The 19271-nt window shown below is 41.6% G+C and overlaps 1 protein-coding gene across 2 annotated transcripts in view; it reads right to left on the bottom strand.

The window, feature by feature from the left end:
* Nucleotides 1-2895: 2895 nt before the first annotated feature.
* Nucleotides 2896-19271, bottom strand: part of HS1BP3 (HCLS1 binding protein 3) — a 53366-nt gene continuing 36990 nt past the window's right edge. For both annotated transcript variants that reach the window (XM_086875709.1, XM_086875708.1), the window contains 3 exons: nt 14417-14568; nt 13725-13860; nt 2896-4640 (listed from right to left, as the gene is read on the bottom strand). In XM_086875709.1, the coding sequence (XP_086731835.1) occupies nt 4421-4640; nt 13725-13860; nt 14417-14568 (508 nt within the window). In that variant the 3' untranslated portion in view covers nt 2896-4420. The remainder of the gene's footprint in view (nt 4641-13724; nt 13861-14416; nt 14569-19271) is intronic.

Here is a 19271-nt window from a genome sequence, read left to right as displayed (position 1 = left end):
CTTCCAATACTGGAAGGTTGCTATGAGGCCTCAACACAACCTTCTCTTCTCTGGGCAGAACAACCCCAACTTTCTCATCCTCTCTTCACAGGGGAGGTGCTCCAGTCCCTTCACCAACTTCATGGCATCCTCTGGACTTGCTCCAACAGCTCCATGTCTTTCTTATATTAGGGGCACCAGAACTGTGTGTCATATTCCAGATGGGGAATCCTCACTAGAGCAGAGGATCTGGATCTGAAGAGCCCTCAAGAATGACTGAAATCTTCCTCTGATACCATCTGGACTTCTACTGCTCACTAAATGTCAAAAGCGGCCTTTGGAAAAGTTTATATTGAAAATCAAAATTTCCACTGACTCCAGGACTTTCTCCTGAATAAATAGGAGAAGCTGCTTTGTTGTTGTAAGGCCAGTGGAGGGATCCTGTGGAGGGTGCTGGGAAGCAGGGTGATAAAGCACTGAGTATGTTCTGTTCTCTCAGTCACTCCCTGAGTGACTCATTCCATGTGAGTTTTGGGTTAGACCAGAACAGTATTCCTTACAACAGTCAAAAGCAAATCACTCTAGGGAAATATAACAATATTTGACTGTTTTCTCCTTGTTTCCAGTAATTTGTAGCTCAAGGACTTTCCAAGCTCTGACTGGCATAACCATCAATTGATTTATCTTCCATGAATCTAACCGGTGTCTCCTTGACCCCATATAAATTTTAAGCATCCATAACGTCTTGGTATGAATAAAACTTAGTCCCTAAATATCTAGAACTAATCAATCCTTTAAGCAGCTTTATTGACTTCTGAACTCTCACAGCAGCATTTAATTTGACAATAATTTAATTTACCACCTTCCAGTGCTAGTATATTTACTCAAAGCAGTGCACAAGATTTTCCCAATGAATTCTTCATTAGGTTCAAGGCATGACATGAAATAACAACATGCAGGAGGCTTTAAAGAAAGATCAGATAGGGTGAAGGCTAAAAAAAATTGGATAAGGAGGGTTTAAAGATGAATTAAGGAAGAAATGGGCACAATACAGGAAGTGAGTGACAATTTACTCCAGTTGTTGATGTTGAGATGAAAATAAGAATATAAATATAAGAATATAGATAAAACTTCACAGTAAAAGCCTTCTCTCTTCTTGACCCACAGACATTAAACTGTCACAAATGTGTGATCAATTGAGATAAAATGTGGTTGATGCACACATACACAGAGATTCAAGAATTAGTGACAGTCACATTTTTAAGTGAAATATCAGTACTTTCTGGTACTCAATATTAAATCTAACCTCAGGGATTGCTCATTTACAGCAGGTAATGCCTTAGTGGCTGGATTGAGCATGCTGGATTTTCATGACCTTAAATCAGAGGCTGACTTGTGTATTCTGCTGTAGCCTACTTAGTTTCTTTGTAGAAGCTAACATCTGGGCAAAAATTAGCAGGAATATCAGTTTCAATTAATATATTGTTTTACAACTCAACCCAAATTGTCATTGACAGAACTAGGCCTTAAGTGCTACATGGGAATTAGCCTTCATAAAAATTCCCCAACTGAACAGACCTGAGCAGATGACCCACAACTCATCTGTGAAATACTCAGCTTGGTGAAGTAATTTGTTTAACTGTGACCCAAATAATGAAGTACACAGTGTTAGCTGTCAATTAATGCTGTACCACAGAGCAAGCAAAATGTTATGCAAAACAAGAAACAGCTTATAAAGCAATAGAGATACCTATTATGAGCTCTAACTAACCTCCCTATCTTTTTTAAGGATTTAAATATAACTCTTTCTTGTCAAATCTTTTGATCAACTCTATTACTGATGTTGGAAGGTGATGACTGTCAGCCAAGAACTACACTAAGAGTCCATAATTGAATTTCAAGAGTTGTCAAGACCAGGCTAATCAAATAGCTGCTACTAGAATATAATATGAAAGAAAGAAAAAAAAAAGTTCTCTTCTGGAAGGATGGGAAGTATGTTGTATAGTTTCCCTATGTCATTTCTAATAGAATGTTCAATTTTTCTGGGCTACCTTTGTCTGACATTCTTCTCTTGTATAATAATGATTCATTATATATAATGTATTCAATGACTGTAACTCACCCCTCAGTGCCCAAAAATATGACTGCAGCTAGGCATTTGCATTATAAAACAAAAGCATAACACCAGGGCTTATGAAGGATCCCTCTTAAAAGGAACGCTAGACTTTTTTTCTGAATATATTCTGAATATTTTGAGGTCAGTATAATACTGACCTCAAAATAACCTTAAAAATCCAGCACAAGAAACAATTAACAGCTCTTCCTTCCCTGTGCTTAGGTAATTTGACAATTTTAGGGAGAGCTGGGGGGGCAAAATACTCCTTGGCCATTCAAGGAGGGTGAAGAACTGCATTCCCTCTACTGATCATTAAATCCATGGCCTGCAGTCTGGAAGTTTCAGCAGTGTTCAGGCTGTGTGGTGGGCTGTAGTCCAAAAACAGAGAAATGCAAGCAGTGTCCCCAAACAGTGATGAGTAAAATGGAGAAGATGCTCCCTGAGCCCTCAGTTAAATACAGTGGTTGTTCATGACAGCAGGGAGTGCAACAGGAAGACTGCCCTGAATTAATTTTTCCTGCCTGCTATTCCCTGCCTGTTCTTGGGCATGGCATTTATTTTGTCCTCACTACTTTTATTCACCTTTTTATTCCTAATTGCACCAGGACACTGGGGGGACAGATGGGACCAGGTAGTACCTTTGGTTCTGCCTGTAGCTGCTCTCAAAGGAAATATGAGCACAGCTACATTTTTGGTTTCACAGTTATTTACACTTTAATAACACATAGCACTCCTCCTCAGCTGAAATGAATCGATTCTTTGCTGCTATGTACAACCTAGAGAACAACAGCAACAACACCTGCAGGTTAGCAAAATGTTTTATTATAGTAAAACATACCACACACAGAGGAGAACCAATGGTTATACTTTATCTGTCCCATCAAAGCAAAATACCTTCATAATATTTTCCACTGGCTTAAAAAGGAAATGCTAATAGAAATAATTTCATTATTAAAAATATATAATGCTTTATATTTATTTTGTTCTATATTAGCAAGGCAAACACTGGGATGATAATATGGCTTAAATATATTAAAATTTTGCCTCTGGGGAGCTTGTCTTCATCTCTAGCTAGACCACACATGGAATGAGTTCAGGAATCTCTGCATGACAGCAGGCATCAACCTACATTAGATGTAAATTTGGTATCTTCAACCAGCGTGCCTGAGTTCAGCAAGAAAAGGGAAATTCTTGGATACCTATTCTACAAAGCTTTTCTCTTCCTGCATATTAAAATTTCTTCATTATATTTTCTTCCTATTTTTTTTCCTCTAGATAATGCCATGTTTGTCTTCCCTTGTTTTAACCATCACATGGTAAAGAACAGACCACCATCTTATCACACAAACTCATTTTAGTTTAGTGGAATGGATCACAATGGCTGGTCCTTAAAAATTCTGGAAGAAGTGAAGAAATAGGAGAGAAAGAGTGACTCCAGAGAGCAATTCAGATTTCCTCCATTAACACACCTGCACTGAATGACCTCCTGGAAAAATCTCTCTCTCTCCACTAACTACAGTGGGAGTCCAGGAAGACTTGGCTGGAAAAAAATTAGCCCTTGTGAATCTGGAGTTCACAGGAGTCCTACAACACCCAAACCTCCTACACACTGCAACCTCCATCTGTGTCTGGAGAGTGTTCTTAGCCACCCTCAGTCATCTGCTATTCTTCCCAGGAATCAGAGATGCATAGTGTGGTCTTTGCAGGCCTAAAGTTCTCTTACAAGTTGGTATTTGTGCAGCAATTAAGGCAGCAGATTGTCAGGCTTAGCTAGGATTTCCATGCTCCATGGAAAGACAGAGGAACTGTTAACTATATTTAACAGTTCCTGTTAAAAATTACCGATGTATCAGTCAGAGAGGAAAAGGCTGCTACAAAAATGCACTGGATAAAAGGAAATTGGCCTTTACACTGAGCTGAAAAACATCTGAAAATGACAGGAACAGCATCCTATCATGCCTCAGACCATTTGTTGGACATTATTCACAGCTGCCATGTGTACAACAACATCTTCACCATTTTCAATCAACTGGCCAAAACTGTACAATGTTGATACTAAAATAGCAGTAGACAATCTGTAGTGCTACATCCTTGTCCACATTCCCTGTAAAACCCTGAAAATCTAAGGCAATATTAAATCACAGCTGCACTGTCTGGAAAACATCACGGGGAGGTTCTGCTACTCAGACATGCTGCTCTCTGTATCCTGGTACACAAATGAGCACTTTGACAGTACAAACACCTGGTCAATTCTTGCTGCTGTCACTTGAGCTCACTGGAAGGTGGAGCCAAGGAGGCATCATCACGTTTTAAAAATACATATAATCAAAAAAGACTGGTATCCTGGTTGTTGATAGATTCATTTTCCTGGATATACTGGAGAATGTCCACTTCATTCATCGTCTGAATTCTGTTTTCCTTTTGCTTTGCCAGTGAAGGTGAATTAGTGCTCCTGGGGGGAACTGCTGGCTTCTGAGGTTTTGGTGGGACCTTAGGTTTTGGTTTGGAGGTAACCTCCAAGAGTTTCTCAAAATCATCTTCAACTCTGGAATGAAAAGAAAACATCAGCAACATTCTGGGAATTTCTGAATTCCTTTTTGTTTTGTAAGAAAATGCAATCTTTCAAAACAAAACATTTTGCAGGAAAGGATCTACTCTGATAAAGTTCTTTCTTCATAGAAATTTCTGTAAGAACCATATTTTTATGATGTGGCTTTTCAGTTCACACAAGTTATACAAGTTAATTTTACAGCATGTTTTCAAATGTCTAAATTGAAGGCAATTTGTGATTACCAAAAACACCAAACTTTATTTTAGTTTGGGAAACAAATGTTTTTGATTTGTGACAGGATGCTTTGCTTCTCCATAAATTTTCATGGGAAAGTAAAATTATCCACATTCAACACTGTTTCCTCTTCATCCCCATCACCCAAAATTGAGACTGAGCATCCCCACACTCAATCATGAGAAGCTGTAAACACTAATGAATTAAAAAATTCCATGTTCATATTTGGTTCCAGGACATGAAGAAGTTTTGCAACCTGTGACCATATACAACAACTCTTTCAGGTGACAATTTGCTTCTGATTCCTACGGAAATAACCCAGAACACCTCAAACAGTTCAGGGTATTTTCTACCTGCATTGTTTGATCTCATCAGATATGCAGCAGGCTGTGCCTGCCCAACTCTGTTCCCACATGAGCTGTTAGAAGATTTTAACAGAGCCCTTATCACAGATTATCTTGTGGCTCCAAGAACTGTGTGCTTTTGGAACATCAAAATATGGAGTAAAGAAAAAGAAGGATGCTCTCCCACAGCTCCACTCACTGGAACAGGATATGGTACTGGAGTCTAAGGAACATGCCTTTTCAGTTTCTTCTTCTCCATTAACAGTAGGTAGGCAGTCCCTGGCGCACAAATAAATAATTTCATGTGATGTATTTTTTGGTTCTTCCTCTCATTTGCCTTTTGTAGTTAGAATCATGGGGCCATTGAATATCCTGAGCTGGAAGGGACCCATCAGTCCAACTCCTGGCCCTGTACAGGATATCCCAAGGATCACAACTTGAGCCTGAGAGCATTGTCCAAATGCTCTTTGAGCTCTGTCAGGTTTGCTGCTGTGACCACTGCCCTGAGGAGCCCCTGGTCGAGTGCCCAGCCATCCTCTGGGTGAAAAGACCTTTTCCTAATATTCAGTTTATAACTTCCTCATTTCCAGGCAATGAGGCATCTTGGGAGGTTACCCAGACCCCTGTGAAACCACTGGGATAATTTCTGTTTCCTAAATGTGACAATGATTCCTCCCTTTCTCTCTCTGTTCACCAGTTGCCTTAGGAGAGGTACAGTAAGTGCCTCTACCACACAGCAGTACAACTGGTGGGCTTTCTGCAGACAGGTAGAAGTAGAGCTGAGCTTTTCCATAATTTGAGAAGCAACAGATTTGGGAGGCAACTGTCCAGGATGACCAGGAACACGATCAAAGAAACAACATCTCCGAGACACTTTATTCCTCCATCCCCAGTGAATATTGTTTGAATATTAAAACTGTAGGTATTTCAAGAGCTACAGCCCCCTCAAGCTAAGGAGCCCACTATTACTAAGATAAACTGCGTAATTTCAAGGGTTTCTTTTTTGTGTTCACCCTCATTACAACCTGTGAAGAACTTACAACTGTACAGCTCAAACTGAGACAAACTACACCCACCAAGAACTGGCCCTGAAGTCAATCACGATTAGCCTAAATTTTCTGGTGTACAGATAGCCAGAACTCTTTAAGGTAAAACCATTTCTGAAGTCAGACAGATCTTCTTGTGACTCCCAAAGGGAAACTAAAAAGAATCACTTTTAACCAAGGCTACTCTTGCAAAATCAATAGCATGAACACTGATCTCTGAAACTAGGGAACACCTGAACCAGCTGATGGACAGAATCATTCACTACCCCAGAGTTCTGCAACTTGAACTCTACCTGTGGTACTCCAACAGGCAGACCCTCAACTTTTATCCTCTCAGTAACTGTGATTATATTCTTTTTTATTTAGATAAGATTTCTGATTTATTTTATTTTCCATGATTCCTTGTGAGTGACATACCCTACTTGACTCATAAAACACACTCAATGTATTCCTAAATTCCTCATCTACAAAGAAATCAATTACATTTAAGCCCAGGCCTTTCCATTTGTTGCCAACTCTGATATCCAACAGGTATCACACCTGTGATCACATTGCCAAGACATGTTCTTGTTCTCTTTGCTGTGTAATAAACAAAACTTGTTAGGGCTAGTATTTCTGAAGCCTCCCTTCTTGGCATGAACAAACAGTGAATGTATCAGCATCCATGTCATAAAGTTTTGGTCTTAAATAACAGAAAACATAATAAGCAGAGGAACAATGCACAATATACATGAAGACCATATGGAGGAAGAAGGATTTTGAACTAGATGCACTACCCAGAAAGGGCAGCAGCAAATCCAGCTCACTAACCTGGTAGGATGGTGCAACTTCCTGAATTCTCTACTCCTGTGCTAATCACAGCAATAAAACCACTCAAGCACAACTGAAAAATACCCCCAAAAGATCCAGTCCAGTAGGCTGTGGGGGTCTTTAGGGTGTGGGGGTTTGGTGTTCTGTTTTTAAGACAAAGATTCTGCAGAAGAAAGTCTGGAAGCGGATTATGTAATTTCCTTTTTCTGTCCTGGATTTTTTCAAGGCCTTGGTTAGACAGAAGCCTTTTAGAGAGAACACAGCAGATAATTCGTGGTCTTTCTCTCAAAACCTGCTTTTCAGTGCTGCAGTGCTAGACAAGCTGTTTGATCCACTGCTGTTTGATCATATGAGATACAACTGTCTTTGCAAAACTAAAGAGGTAAAATGCAAAATGCCTCAGGCAGAGATAGAAACAAGGACTTCTATTTCTTGAAAGCAAATGAATTGTTACAGTGCATAACTACCACCATATTTAACTCCGGGCCAGGAGGAGGAAGAAAAAAATCAAGGAACTATTCTGAAACAAGATTAAAGGAAGAACCTTCCCTCCCCATCTTTTTATAGACAATCAGGCAGAGAATCCATGTAATTAATAATTTTTTAATTAGTCTCTTTCTGTAAAAGAAAAGCAGTGTCACATTGTTTAAAATTCCTGCCATATTGTTGTGCTGATTCACTGACTTTATTGGTGGAAATTCTCTCTGACACAGAAAGCAATCAAAGCCCTTACTGGAGAAAGGCTGTCACAAAGCCCTTCGTGACTGCTGGCATGTGGACTTCCAGACAGTAAATGAGTTCTGACTTGGAGACAGATGCAGCTGCCACAAGAACATCAACATTTTAAATGTCATTTCTCTGGACTTTGTCCCTTCTCTCTGGACCAGATCTGTGGGACAAGAATGACTGTCTGCATGTACAGCATGATGGGGACAGTGACCTCTGCTTCCTGGGAATGCTTTAATGAGGAGAATCTGTAATGAAAGCAAGAGACAAAGACTCCCATAATTTGCTAAAGTATCTGAAAGGCTCATGCTTGAAGCTCAGTTGTGCAACTAACTGCAGTCCTTGCAGAACAGACTTTCATCTTTTGCTATCTTATTATCTTTATTTTGTCTGGTGTTAATTCCAAGTGCAAGAGATACCTTAGTGAAGCCTTGGGGAGTGCTGTAACATCACATCTACAACTTAGGAAAAGACTTGTGCCCAAAAATAGGCAGGAGACTTCAAAGTATCTGTTGCCCATCACGTTTGCTGTGGTCAGGAGAGACTACCAGCAAGGTGCAGGGAAAGATACAGGCTGGAGTTAACCCCAAGAATGCCAACCACTGGGGGCCATGAAGGAGGTCTCTCTCCTGCTTCTTCAGCTTTCATCTGCAATCTATTACAGGTAAATTCCCAGTGGTATTTTAACCAGGGCCAGGAAATACGTCTGGACACTGGAATATGACAGTCTGTATCGTTTAAATGCTACAAGAACCACTGGCATGGCTGTGGTCTGGGAGGGATTAACCCTCCAAAAAACTCTCTGGCACAACTCAAAGGTGGTGTGGGACAGGGACCATTCCCTGGAGGCAGCTGCACACAGTCCCCTTGTTGTGCAGCTGCAGAGTCCAACAGCGTGGATACAGCCTGGTGGTGCAGCTGGGCCAAGTGCCAGAGAACAGGCTCATTAATGCAGGTAAGTCCCACAAGAAGCCCTCTGGAGAAATCAGCCTGATGGTTACATAACTCACCTAGGAAATGAGAAAAGTCAATTTTTCCAGTCTGAAAAAATTCAAACCTCTCTTTCTGTCCTCTCTAGAAAGTTCCTCAACCACCAGCCAAAGGCACAGCTGTGGCAGGGAGAGCAGACAGCTTTTTCCCCTTGAGCTGATGATGTCTCTCAAAAATGTAAACAACCTGGGGTGAGATGATTGAAGTCTGGTGGGTCTCAAGCCCAGCAAAAGCATCTCTTGCTACACTAGGACACCACACCACCTCTGTGCATTATTCTACACAACCTGTACATGTTCCTAGGGATGAGGCAAGGATTAATGTTAGCAAAAAACTTATTGTTTTGTTGGCAAGTTTACTTTATAGCTTTTTTAATGTTTGTAAGTAGTATCCCAATACATCACATGAATGAAATAAATAAACTCTTGAAAACCATCACAGAAGAATTTGCTTTTCTGTAACCTACTGCAGCCAAATAAATCAAGGACCTTTGAACACAGTTCCATCATAGCAAACAAGAGAAACTGCCCTAGAGTGGTCAGAAAATTTCTGACTCAGTTTTTACAACCTTCTGTTCCAGCTGTACATTGTCCAAATAACCCTCTCCCCAGAGGATCTACATATAAAGCCTCTGAAGCTTCTTTTTTTTTTTATTTTCCAACTATAGTGCTGTCATACTCTCAGGACAGTGAGCACTGGTGCTGGAGATGCTGCTCCACAGGATTCCTGGAGAGTTTGAAGATGTATTACTCTCTGAATTCAGCATCTGCTAATGCCTACTGGAAGAAGAACACACAAACTTTTTCTGCTTCAAGGGTGGCAACAGTTCCTTGGCAAACCTGAAGCCAACAAACCTGCTCAAGAAGCTCTATGGACTGAATGGTGTCTGGAGGGCAGTTTCACAAATAGCCTCAGCCTTAAAAAGTACAATGCTCCTGGAAAGGGTTATCAGTGTAATCTTAAGAAGAAGCAGACCAGATCTGCCATCACAGGGCAGTAGAACTGGGATCCTGCTGCTGACACTTTTTTCCAGTACTGGAAAAAGACAAATGTTGTGCTGACAGCTGCTTCCTTCCATCTCAGCTCCCTATTCATTATCAAAGGTGAAGCTAATTAAATCTCTCCTAAAAGGCTGCTCAGACAGCTGTGATAATTATTTCAGGCTAGGATGTGTGATAATTTATGTAATTCTGTGGGCACACAGAGCTGCTGCAACATTCACGGGATCAATTCCAGCATTGGTTTTCCACAAAAACCTGATCCATCACACCAGGCAGGCATGATTGAGATTAATGAGGCAAAAGAGTGCATGCCTGCAGGGCTATGGTCTCACTGGCATCATGGAGACATGGTGGGATGGGTCCTGGGACTGGAGAGTTGGATTGGAAGGACACAGGCTCTTCAGGAAGGAGACAGGCAGGGGACGTGAGGAGGGACTGTCACCCTCTCTGTCAGTGACCAGCTGGAGTGCACAGAGCTCAGCCATGAGCCTCAGATGAGGAGCCATCCAATAACTCAGGGGTCAGGATTAAAGGGAAGGCAGGGACAGGTGACATTATAGTGGGGGTTTGCTACAGCCACCTGAGCAGGAAGAGTGAGTGGATGGGCTACTCTACAGACAGGAGCAGCTTCACATTCACAAACCTTGCTCCTCACAGAGGACTTTGACCACCCCAGTATCTGCTGGAAGGACAACCTGCAGGGCTTAAGCAATTCAGGAGGTCCCTCTAATGCACTGAGGCAAATTTACTTCTCCAAGTAACAAAGGAGCTAACCTTTGAGGAAGGTTAACCAATGAGGAAGGGCTGGAGGAGAATGTGAAGCTCAAGGCCAGCTGGGCTGCAGTGACCATGAAATGGAGTTTGAGTCTCTCAGGACAGTGAAGAGGGTGCTCAGCAAACTCAGTACCCTGGATTTCAGAAGAGCAGACTTTGGCCTCTTCAGGAATCTGCTTTGTAGAGTCTCATGAGATAAAGCCCATGAAGTTTCCCATTGCACTTACAAAGCAATTGGTTCTTCTCAACACTCTGCACTTGTTAATGCAAAGTTGGTGATTTTATTTAAAACAGTACTTTTCATTTCATATGAGCAAGTATCCACAGAGAGCACAGTCCTCAGTTTGCAATGAGACTGTTTATCAGATCCTCTCCTCCCTCATGTTGTGACAAGCACAGCCCACACACATTTTGCAGACTCATTTGTCTCCTTAACAGCCTCTGCCTCATGAGTTACAGCCACTGCTGAGGAGTCACTGCTGTGCTGACACTGCTGTGCTGCTACAGCCATTCTGGGACCATAAAGATCACAAAGGATTTGGCTGCTCCCGTGTTCTGCTCTAAACATTATCTTCTTCCCACCCCCCTTTGGAGGAAGGTTCTGCCCTCCTCTGCCTTAGGCAGCTCTCTTCTAACTCTGTCCATGAGTCACAGTGAGTCAGACACTTCTCAGATCTACCACACACATGTGAGCAGGCCCTGAGGTACATGTGAATGTTCACTACATCAGTGAAGAGCTCCCACATCTGCATTATTCAGATACTCCACTGGAGTGCAGTGAACATATCCAATTTCTGGACCTACCAGGGACCTGCTGGTGCATCATAGCTCAGGACAGTCCTAGATCTTAACAAAATGTGTCCAGGTAAACCTTCGGTATGATACAACTGACTATGTCCAAGAGACTAAGATGTTTCCATTTCTAGTAGCATATCCAGCCTGCTAAAGGAATAGATTGTCACAGCTACTCTGATCTGAGGGCCGTGGAGGGATTTCTTCAGTCCCTTTTGGGAGAGAAATTGTCAAAACATACAGGGCAAAGGCAAGACTTATTTCTTACATTTCAAAATAAGCTCAAGCTCCTGTGCCAGGGAGATTGCAGAGTGCAGCTTATGTCGAACATTTTCTCACCACAAAGGGTCACTGCCTGGAAAAGAAGCTGTGGTACTGCCCTACAAGAACATTCAACACCACTTTGGTGGGAAGGGAAGGTGAGAGAGGATTCAAATGCTGTCTCCACATTTATGAGACCTGACTGTTCTGCTGAGGCTTCCAGCTGAACAGAAAACAAAGCACATTTTGCCTTACCACTGGAGAAAGTTCAGCTGTGGGATTTCAGGTAACTGCAGTGAATTTGCATAGAGAGGAGGTGAAGTGTTTAAATTAGTTTAAAACAGCACTACCACTCCTCCCCTCTTGAACAGCAGCTTCTTCTTCACCCTCAGCTGCCTTGCACTGATTTCACCAGCCCTCTATGATGTGCAGATAACACCATGAACTGGGTTTACCAGGGCTATTTCAGAGGGTGTTAGGTGACCTGGAACAGGCTGACAGATCCTGACCTAACTGCCTGTACCTCTTGCACAGCCAGGAATTGCCTCTTGATTTCTATAGCAACTTTCCCATTGGACCACTGGCATGATTTTCTGCTTCATTACATGTATTCATTTCCAACTGGATCTTGACAACGTAGCAACTATTGGAAGACTGAGACAAATCAGGAATAAACAAAAACTACTGGAATTTAAAATAAATTAATTTTTTTCCCATGGGTTCCCATAACCATCTGGGTGTGCTGCTGTTGTTGATAATCCCAAACTGATCTGAAAGCATGGTCTATTGGTCTCAGAGCAGACTTCAGAGACCTTTCTTTGAACATAAATAATCCAAAAGCCATGAACACGACAGATGGAGAAGTTCTCTCTAGTGGATAAGAATGCAAGGTGTGCACTGGAATGGGCCCTTCTCTAGTCATATGAACACTCTGGGTGAAGTGCTGTATAGTAAAATCACTAGCAGACAAGAAAATATTGCAAGCACACGTGTGTTTACTCCCAGTGTACCACAGCATGCAATCAGGTCATGCCATCAGCTTCTATAAACATCAGGTGGGTCATGTCAGGGTGTAATGCAAGATGGCACCCAGCCCAATTTAACTCTTATTTAAAGTAAGTCAGGTATTCCTGCTGAGATAGCCAGCACTCTTCTATGCATAGAAAGCCAACATCTGCAAAATACCTGCTTCAGAAGTCTGAAACCACACACAGAGCACCTCTCCTGGGTTTAGTACCTGCTGTGGAAATCATACATCCTAACAGGAGCTGGTTGACACAAATTAGCACTGGAAGCAGGCTGGTCTCATCATTCAAATGCCAGCTTGAGACCCAGAAGGAATGAATTTGACTCATTAATGCAGCACAGATTCCCTGTGTCTCTCCAAGCACTGGTTCCCTGCTTGATCTCTTGAGGATTATCAGTGCAGGCAAACCAGCCCTGTGAGAGAGATGTCAGGGATAAACACATTATGTGCTGATGTGTTCCAGTGCTACACTACCAAGGGAGAAGCAATGTATTATACCCTCCTGCAACTCTGAGCTCCAGCCCTCCTTCCCACTAGATTAAAAATTAAATACAGGGTGATAAAGAGTCCTTTACTGCTGTGGAGATATGCACAGGATCCCTCCTGGAAGCATGCACAGAAGCCCGTGAGCCATCAGCATGAAAATCATTCCTCCTGTGGCAAGATCCCCTGATTTCAGGACCCTGAAGCTGAACTGCTTTTTATCTCTGGGCTTTGCTCCCCACTTTTCACAATGGAAGTCGGGTTCCCTGTGGATTGTTTGCAGAAAGCAGAAGTGTCATGTTAGAAAACAAGAACAAGACAGCACACCTTGGGCCTTCAAGGCTCTTCCTCTGGAGTCACAGAACAAGTCCTTGTACCCCACCTTTTTCAAAGGGCCTTCCTAACTTCCTTTTTCATGTGTTTGATGTCCAAGCTCCACGACACACATCTTTCATTTTACTTGTCAATACAAGTATTGATTCACAGTTTGCTTTCTGAGTATTTAAGCTTTGTCCCTAAATTCATCTCTTTCAAGATTAAATAACATCTCAGACCACCTTCATCCCATATGACAGATTTGAGATGAGTACCTCAGCAGTTCCTCAGTGTCCTCCTCAGGATCCCTGCTCAGCACATCCTTGCTGTGCTCACAGGCAGCTGGCAGCAGCAGTGAGTCGCCCAGTCTCACCACTCCACCAAGGTCTGGGTCTTCAAATAACTTCAGATCTAGAAAGGGGAATCAGAAGCTGCTGTATTTAAATCATGCTATGTTACACAACAGCTGCACCAACACTAACTAGTAAATCTGGCTAGTTGGGTTGAAAAAACAGATCATATAGACAATTATTTTTTTTCCCAAAGACCTCCAGTCCACAAAGTGCACATACTCTGCACTCTAAGGACTTGGTAAATCTGCTTTTTCCTAGCACTCAAAAGTAGGTCGCATTACTCTTGTTAGTGCGGCCTGAGTGACTGTGGGACAGACAGCTCCCACAGAACTTAATATCCCAGTTCAAAATGTTTACAGAGAACAGCTATGGGGGCTACAGGTTTCATTTGTTCTTTTTGAATGATTCTAGATGTTTCTGCTAAGCTGAAAATTTGCCTTAACATTTCAAGGTCATTATTCACCCTGTATACTATGCATCACTGTAATTTAAAGGCTATATTATATTATATTATATTATATTATATTATATTATATTATATTATATTAATTATATTATATATTACTGTTTTAGATAAAACAATCTGTGTATATACAAATATAGAACAGATTTACTCTCTTTCATCTTTCTTCTGAGACCAATTGCTGAGAAATCTTTTTCTGGGCCAAAGAGTCCTTCATTTGGATCCACCTCCTCTTCAAAAATGGTTAATTTGGGCTTCTCTTCCTTGGCTGGAGAAGCAGGTGCCTTCTTTGCTTTTTTAGTTCTAAAAGGTAAGAGAAAATAAAGTTTGTTGCAACTCTTCATTTAACAAGCAAGATTTATGGCTAGAAAGTCTCATAAGCTGAAAATAGATGGTGGGAGGCTAGGAAAAGTTTAGACAAAGATACACAGGTATCTGTTAATTGCTGGCAGGAATAGGATACTGAGCTGGAGGGACTGTTGGTCTGGCATTTCCTAGCTGGACCCATGTTTTGTATTCTTAATATCTGTCAAGGACCACAGTGGGAATGGGAAAAGCAGCACTAACAATATTGTACTGTGTAACTACTCAGAAACATTTAAGCAGTTTTACTCCTCCCACACAAAAAGCTTAAAATAAGATCAGTTGCAGCAACACTGTTTGAGACAGACAGAAAAGGATGGCTTGAAATACAGAGCGCAAGTTGATCTATTGCACTGATTTTGGCTCCATTTCCTGCTGCTGTTTATGGTTGCTTCATACTCCTTCCATAGAGGTAGTAGACACTCCCTTCATTTGCACATGGCTTAAACAAAGAGCGTTGTCTCCCCTTCCCAGGGCAGAGTGAGAACCACCTTTCTCCTGCAGTCATACCCAGGACTCACATTCCACCAGGTGAAGCTACAAGGCAGCTCTCACAATAACCTCAGGTCACATAACCTGAGTTATGAGGCAAACCAGATGGCACAGCAAAGGAAATCTGGAGGACAAAAACCTTTGGGTGAAAAGTCCAATTCAAACTAGGCTGAAAGAAAAGCAGTCCCTAGGAGAGCAAGTCCTTCCAAAGTAATTGCCGTATTTTAGAGATCTTTACTCTCAGCAGCCCTGGCCCAGCAACTTCCAAGGTAGCCCCTCTGAGTGCCTCTTCCAATAGAAGATCTGATCTTCTCCTCTGCAGAGAGCAGGTCAGGTTTCAGCCTAGAGCAAACCCAATTATCAGCACTTAACATGCCATAGTCATCAAAAACTAAGAACAAGGTCAAAAGATTACACACACATTCCAACTACATTAAAGAGTCTTGTAAAATCCTCTTCCAATTACAGCTGCACACAAAAGAGGAGTTCAGTTACTTCCAGTTATTTTCACAAGTTTATTATCAACAAACTGCAATTCACTGATGGTATTACCTTGCTACCACCACTTGTGGCAAATGCAGCCTAAAAGCAAGCCCCATTCAGAGCTTAAATATCGCTTTATTTGGAAATATACCCTCTTTGATACTCTAAAGGTATCTGCAGGTGTCAGCAAGTATTACTTATGACAAAATCCTTCATTTTAAAGCAGAAGAAACTTTAATGAATTTCTTTTTTTGCATTCATATTCATTAGGGATATGCCTTGAGTAACTTCTGAATTTGAGGTACTTTTGAAAGTGCAGCTCCAAGGAACTACTTCAAACTGAAACATCTGTAGAAGACCCTTCTTCCAAAACCTGTCAAAATCTGAGGTTATAATACATACAGGCAGCTTTCACCCAGGAGACCTACATAAACTCAAATGCATTGCTTTATTAACTGTATTAAGGGATCTATCACTCAAATGAGCCTAAGTATTAAAGGAAAAGGTAAAACAAACAACAATAAAACCAGAGGAACAGTAGGACTGAGTCTTTCAGTGCTGACAAACTGATTAAAAAAAATTGGTAAACACAAATAAATATGATCTACTAGGGAAGAAGCAATCTTTATTTGTATAATTCACGCCTCACAAAGTATTCTTTGAGAGGTGAATGGCAATATACATGAGGATTCGCCAACCTACGGACTGCAAAAAGTCTTTGTCAAGATCCCCTGTCCATTTAGAGAGTTACAAGAGTTCTCTTGATGCATAAGAGCCCATCATGGCACAGGTAATTATATACATGAGCCAGTATATTGTCAAGCAACAGATCTCCACCCCAGAGAAATCAGCAAGGAATTTACTGTTAGTTAGCTCAAGTATTTGCAGTAAACAGTACCAGTATGGTGGGAAACATCAAAGAAAGGGAAGAGAATCACAGTGTCATAAAGAACAGCATGTAAAACAGAAATAATGGAACTGAAAAGTCCTGGTAACAACCTTCTATGTAGCCTGGCCACCAAACCAGCCCACTGACACACTCTGTTGGCCTGGGGACTCCACTGGCAGCCACAGGGCATGGGGCCAGACCTGCTGGGCTTGACTGGTACCGGTAGGAACAGGGGGAAGTTGTTTTTCTGCCTTCAAGTTGTTTCCCCTCACTACCCTTCTAAGGAAGCCACTGCTGGACTGCCAAGTAATTCCAGTATATCCATATAGGGACACTGCTGAGGTCAGTCCCTGTGTGGGAAACAGGATTCCCACAGTTCTGTATTTAGCTGTGCCAGTCCAGACTGCACTGCTGAGAAGAGGTTAATGGATGAGAAGGGGGGTGTGAGACATTTCAGAGACAGGTCTGCAGCTGGCCTGAGTGTGCATCTGCCTGCCCACCCATCCCCTCTCTGTATATTGGTGATACCTCCCCACAAGCAGGGCCCAAGGACTCTGCTGGAGCTGAGCTGATTGTGAAGCCCCAAGCTGGCAGGCATACAGAGAAGCTGCAAGGAAGGACAGCTAGTTCGATGATCATGATGTACCAGGGTGCAGTAAACTTGTGCAGCAATGTAGACTTTTTGGGGAAGACAGAAATGAAGGAACATTAAGTGTTCCCTGCACTTCATTAGCACCTTCTTCATACATCATGTTCACAACCTTGGCATCTGACATTTTGAAACTACCAGCACCCAGCTGGCAGAATATGACCTGTGTTATTGCTGTTTCTTCATTTATGAAACAAGTGAGCATTTGGAACATCACTCTAGCGGCTTTTAAAACCTTAACAAAAACCAAACCAGCCCTAAAGATGATATATCATTTATTCAGCAAGAACTATTTAGCCAGTTGAGGCTACTGATGCCTACACAGGATGCACTATGAGAATAACTCAAATAACACTCCTGTCTCCTGCTCTGACTAAAAAGAAGCCTCCTAAGTGACTGTACATAAAGACTGGCCTCCTAACTGACATGGATCAAAACTGGATGATCAAAAATTAGAGTACACAAATCCACCTAATCAGGCTGCTGGAACACTCAAAAGTCCAGCTGAGACTCTTCGATCCCACATGATCCTCAAATCACCCATGAAAATGTCAACAAAACCCTGTATGCAGACACTTTCAAACCTCACTCTGTGGGCACAGTTCTCCTGTTACTGTTCACTGACACAATGTAGGGTCACTCATCTGGCAGCCTCCAGGTCTCACTGGCACAGCAGCAATGCACAAGAGCTTTCAGGTCAGCTGTGGAAAACAGCCATGAGGATGCCTAAGACAGTCCAAAGTCAGAAGATTTCCAGACCTGTGTGTGATAGCACTGGAAACAGATCCAATGCTGTGTGATGCTGGTTTAAATCACAGTTTATCAACTGCTCTCTACAGAGAGGAGTTCCTGCCCCATGCTCACTGCTGGGTTAAAACAGTGAGTGTTCTTATCGAGAGCACATGTAACCTCAGCACACAAGCAAAAGTTTTCAGATGTTATTATTCTGAAAATATGGCCATCTCTTTTTTATAGAAATAAGATTATGCTTCAGAAAAGGAGTGTTACAGTAATATTAAAAAAAACCCCACAACAACCTTATTCAGAATATACATACTCATATATTAGGTATCCATGGATTTTACAAAGGAAGAGCTCACTAATATAAATGGACATCCCAATTCCCACAAATCTATGTTCAGGCTTGAACAAAAGAGCTACAGCTAGAATAGCAGCAGTATTAGCACATCTTCTTGAAAACCACATCTGAAAAACAAAGATCCCATACACTAGTTTATGCAGAAAACAAAATGTCATCTGCTGCTTTCTTTTCACTCAACAGTGCTCATTTTCCAGAGCTGCCTGATAATAACAGACAGGACAAAAGGGGTCATTCTCAATTGCTCTGGCCAAGGGATGCCCAATAGAAATTTGAAGCCCATCAGCTCACACAGCCTCACTCCTAAGCATTAAGCCACCAGGACAAGTGCTGGCTGCAGGGATACATTACCTCACACAGCAATCTTTTTCTTATGGACATCATGCTAATTTACAATATTTGAAATGGCTTTGGCATGTCCCAAAGTAAGATAATGTGTAATTGATGGCATAAATATACAATTAGAAATCATTTGGAACAAGAGTATTCAGTTGCAAAGTTTGTCTACTGCAGCTCTGAGATTAGGTCAGCCTTGGATTATTGTTCCAGTAGAGCAACAGATGGAAAGAAAGCCTGAAGGAACAGATTTTCAAGAGTTCAGCTGCCATCCAGGGACCTGCTTTTGTGATGAGATTTTTCTGAAGGGTTCAGAAGCAAGAGTACCTGTTCTTCCTAAACAAAAGCAAGCTGTGTTTATAATCTGTCCTCAAGTTTTCTGATGATATAATTTTCCAACGTAATTTGAAAGCAGATAAGAAGACCACAGATGGACAACTTCTGTTTAGTACACAGCTCATTAGCAATAATCATAATACAGAAACATTTCCTAAAATGTTTTCAGCTAAATAACTAATAAATCACTGAAGCATGCATAAGCCTGGCAAGAGAAGTAGGGTTACAGAGGAGATTGCAAAGAAGGAAAATTAACATAAAGGAAATTTCTTTATAATTTTCCTCTGATTTTTTAGACTAAACCAGAGTGTAAGGCTTGCTGAAACAAGTTATAGACAACAAAAAACAAGTTTCAAGAC

This window comes from Cyanistes caeruleus, chromosome 2 (genome assembly GCF_971803275.1).
Source record: "Cyanistes caeruleus chromosome 2, bCyaCae1.hap1.1, whole genome shotgun sequence".
Lineage (NCBI taxonomy): Eukaryota > Metazoa > Chordata > Aves > Passeriformes > Paridae > Cyanistes > Cyanistes caeruleus.
Note: the sequence above shows the minus strand (reverse complement) of the source record. Positions and strands in the feature narration are given on the sequence as shown.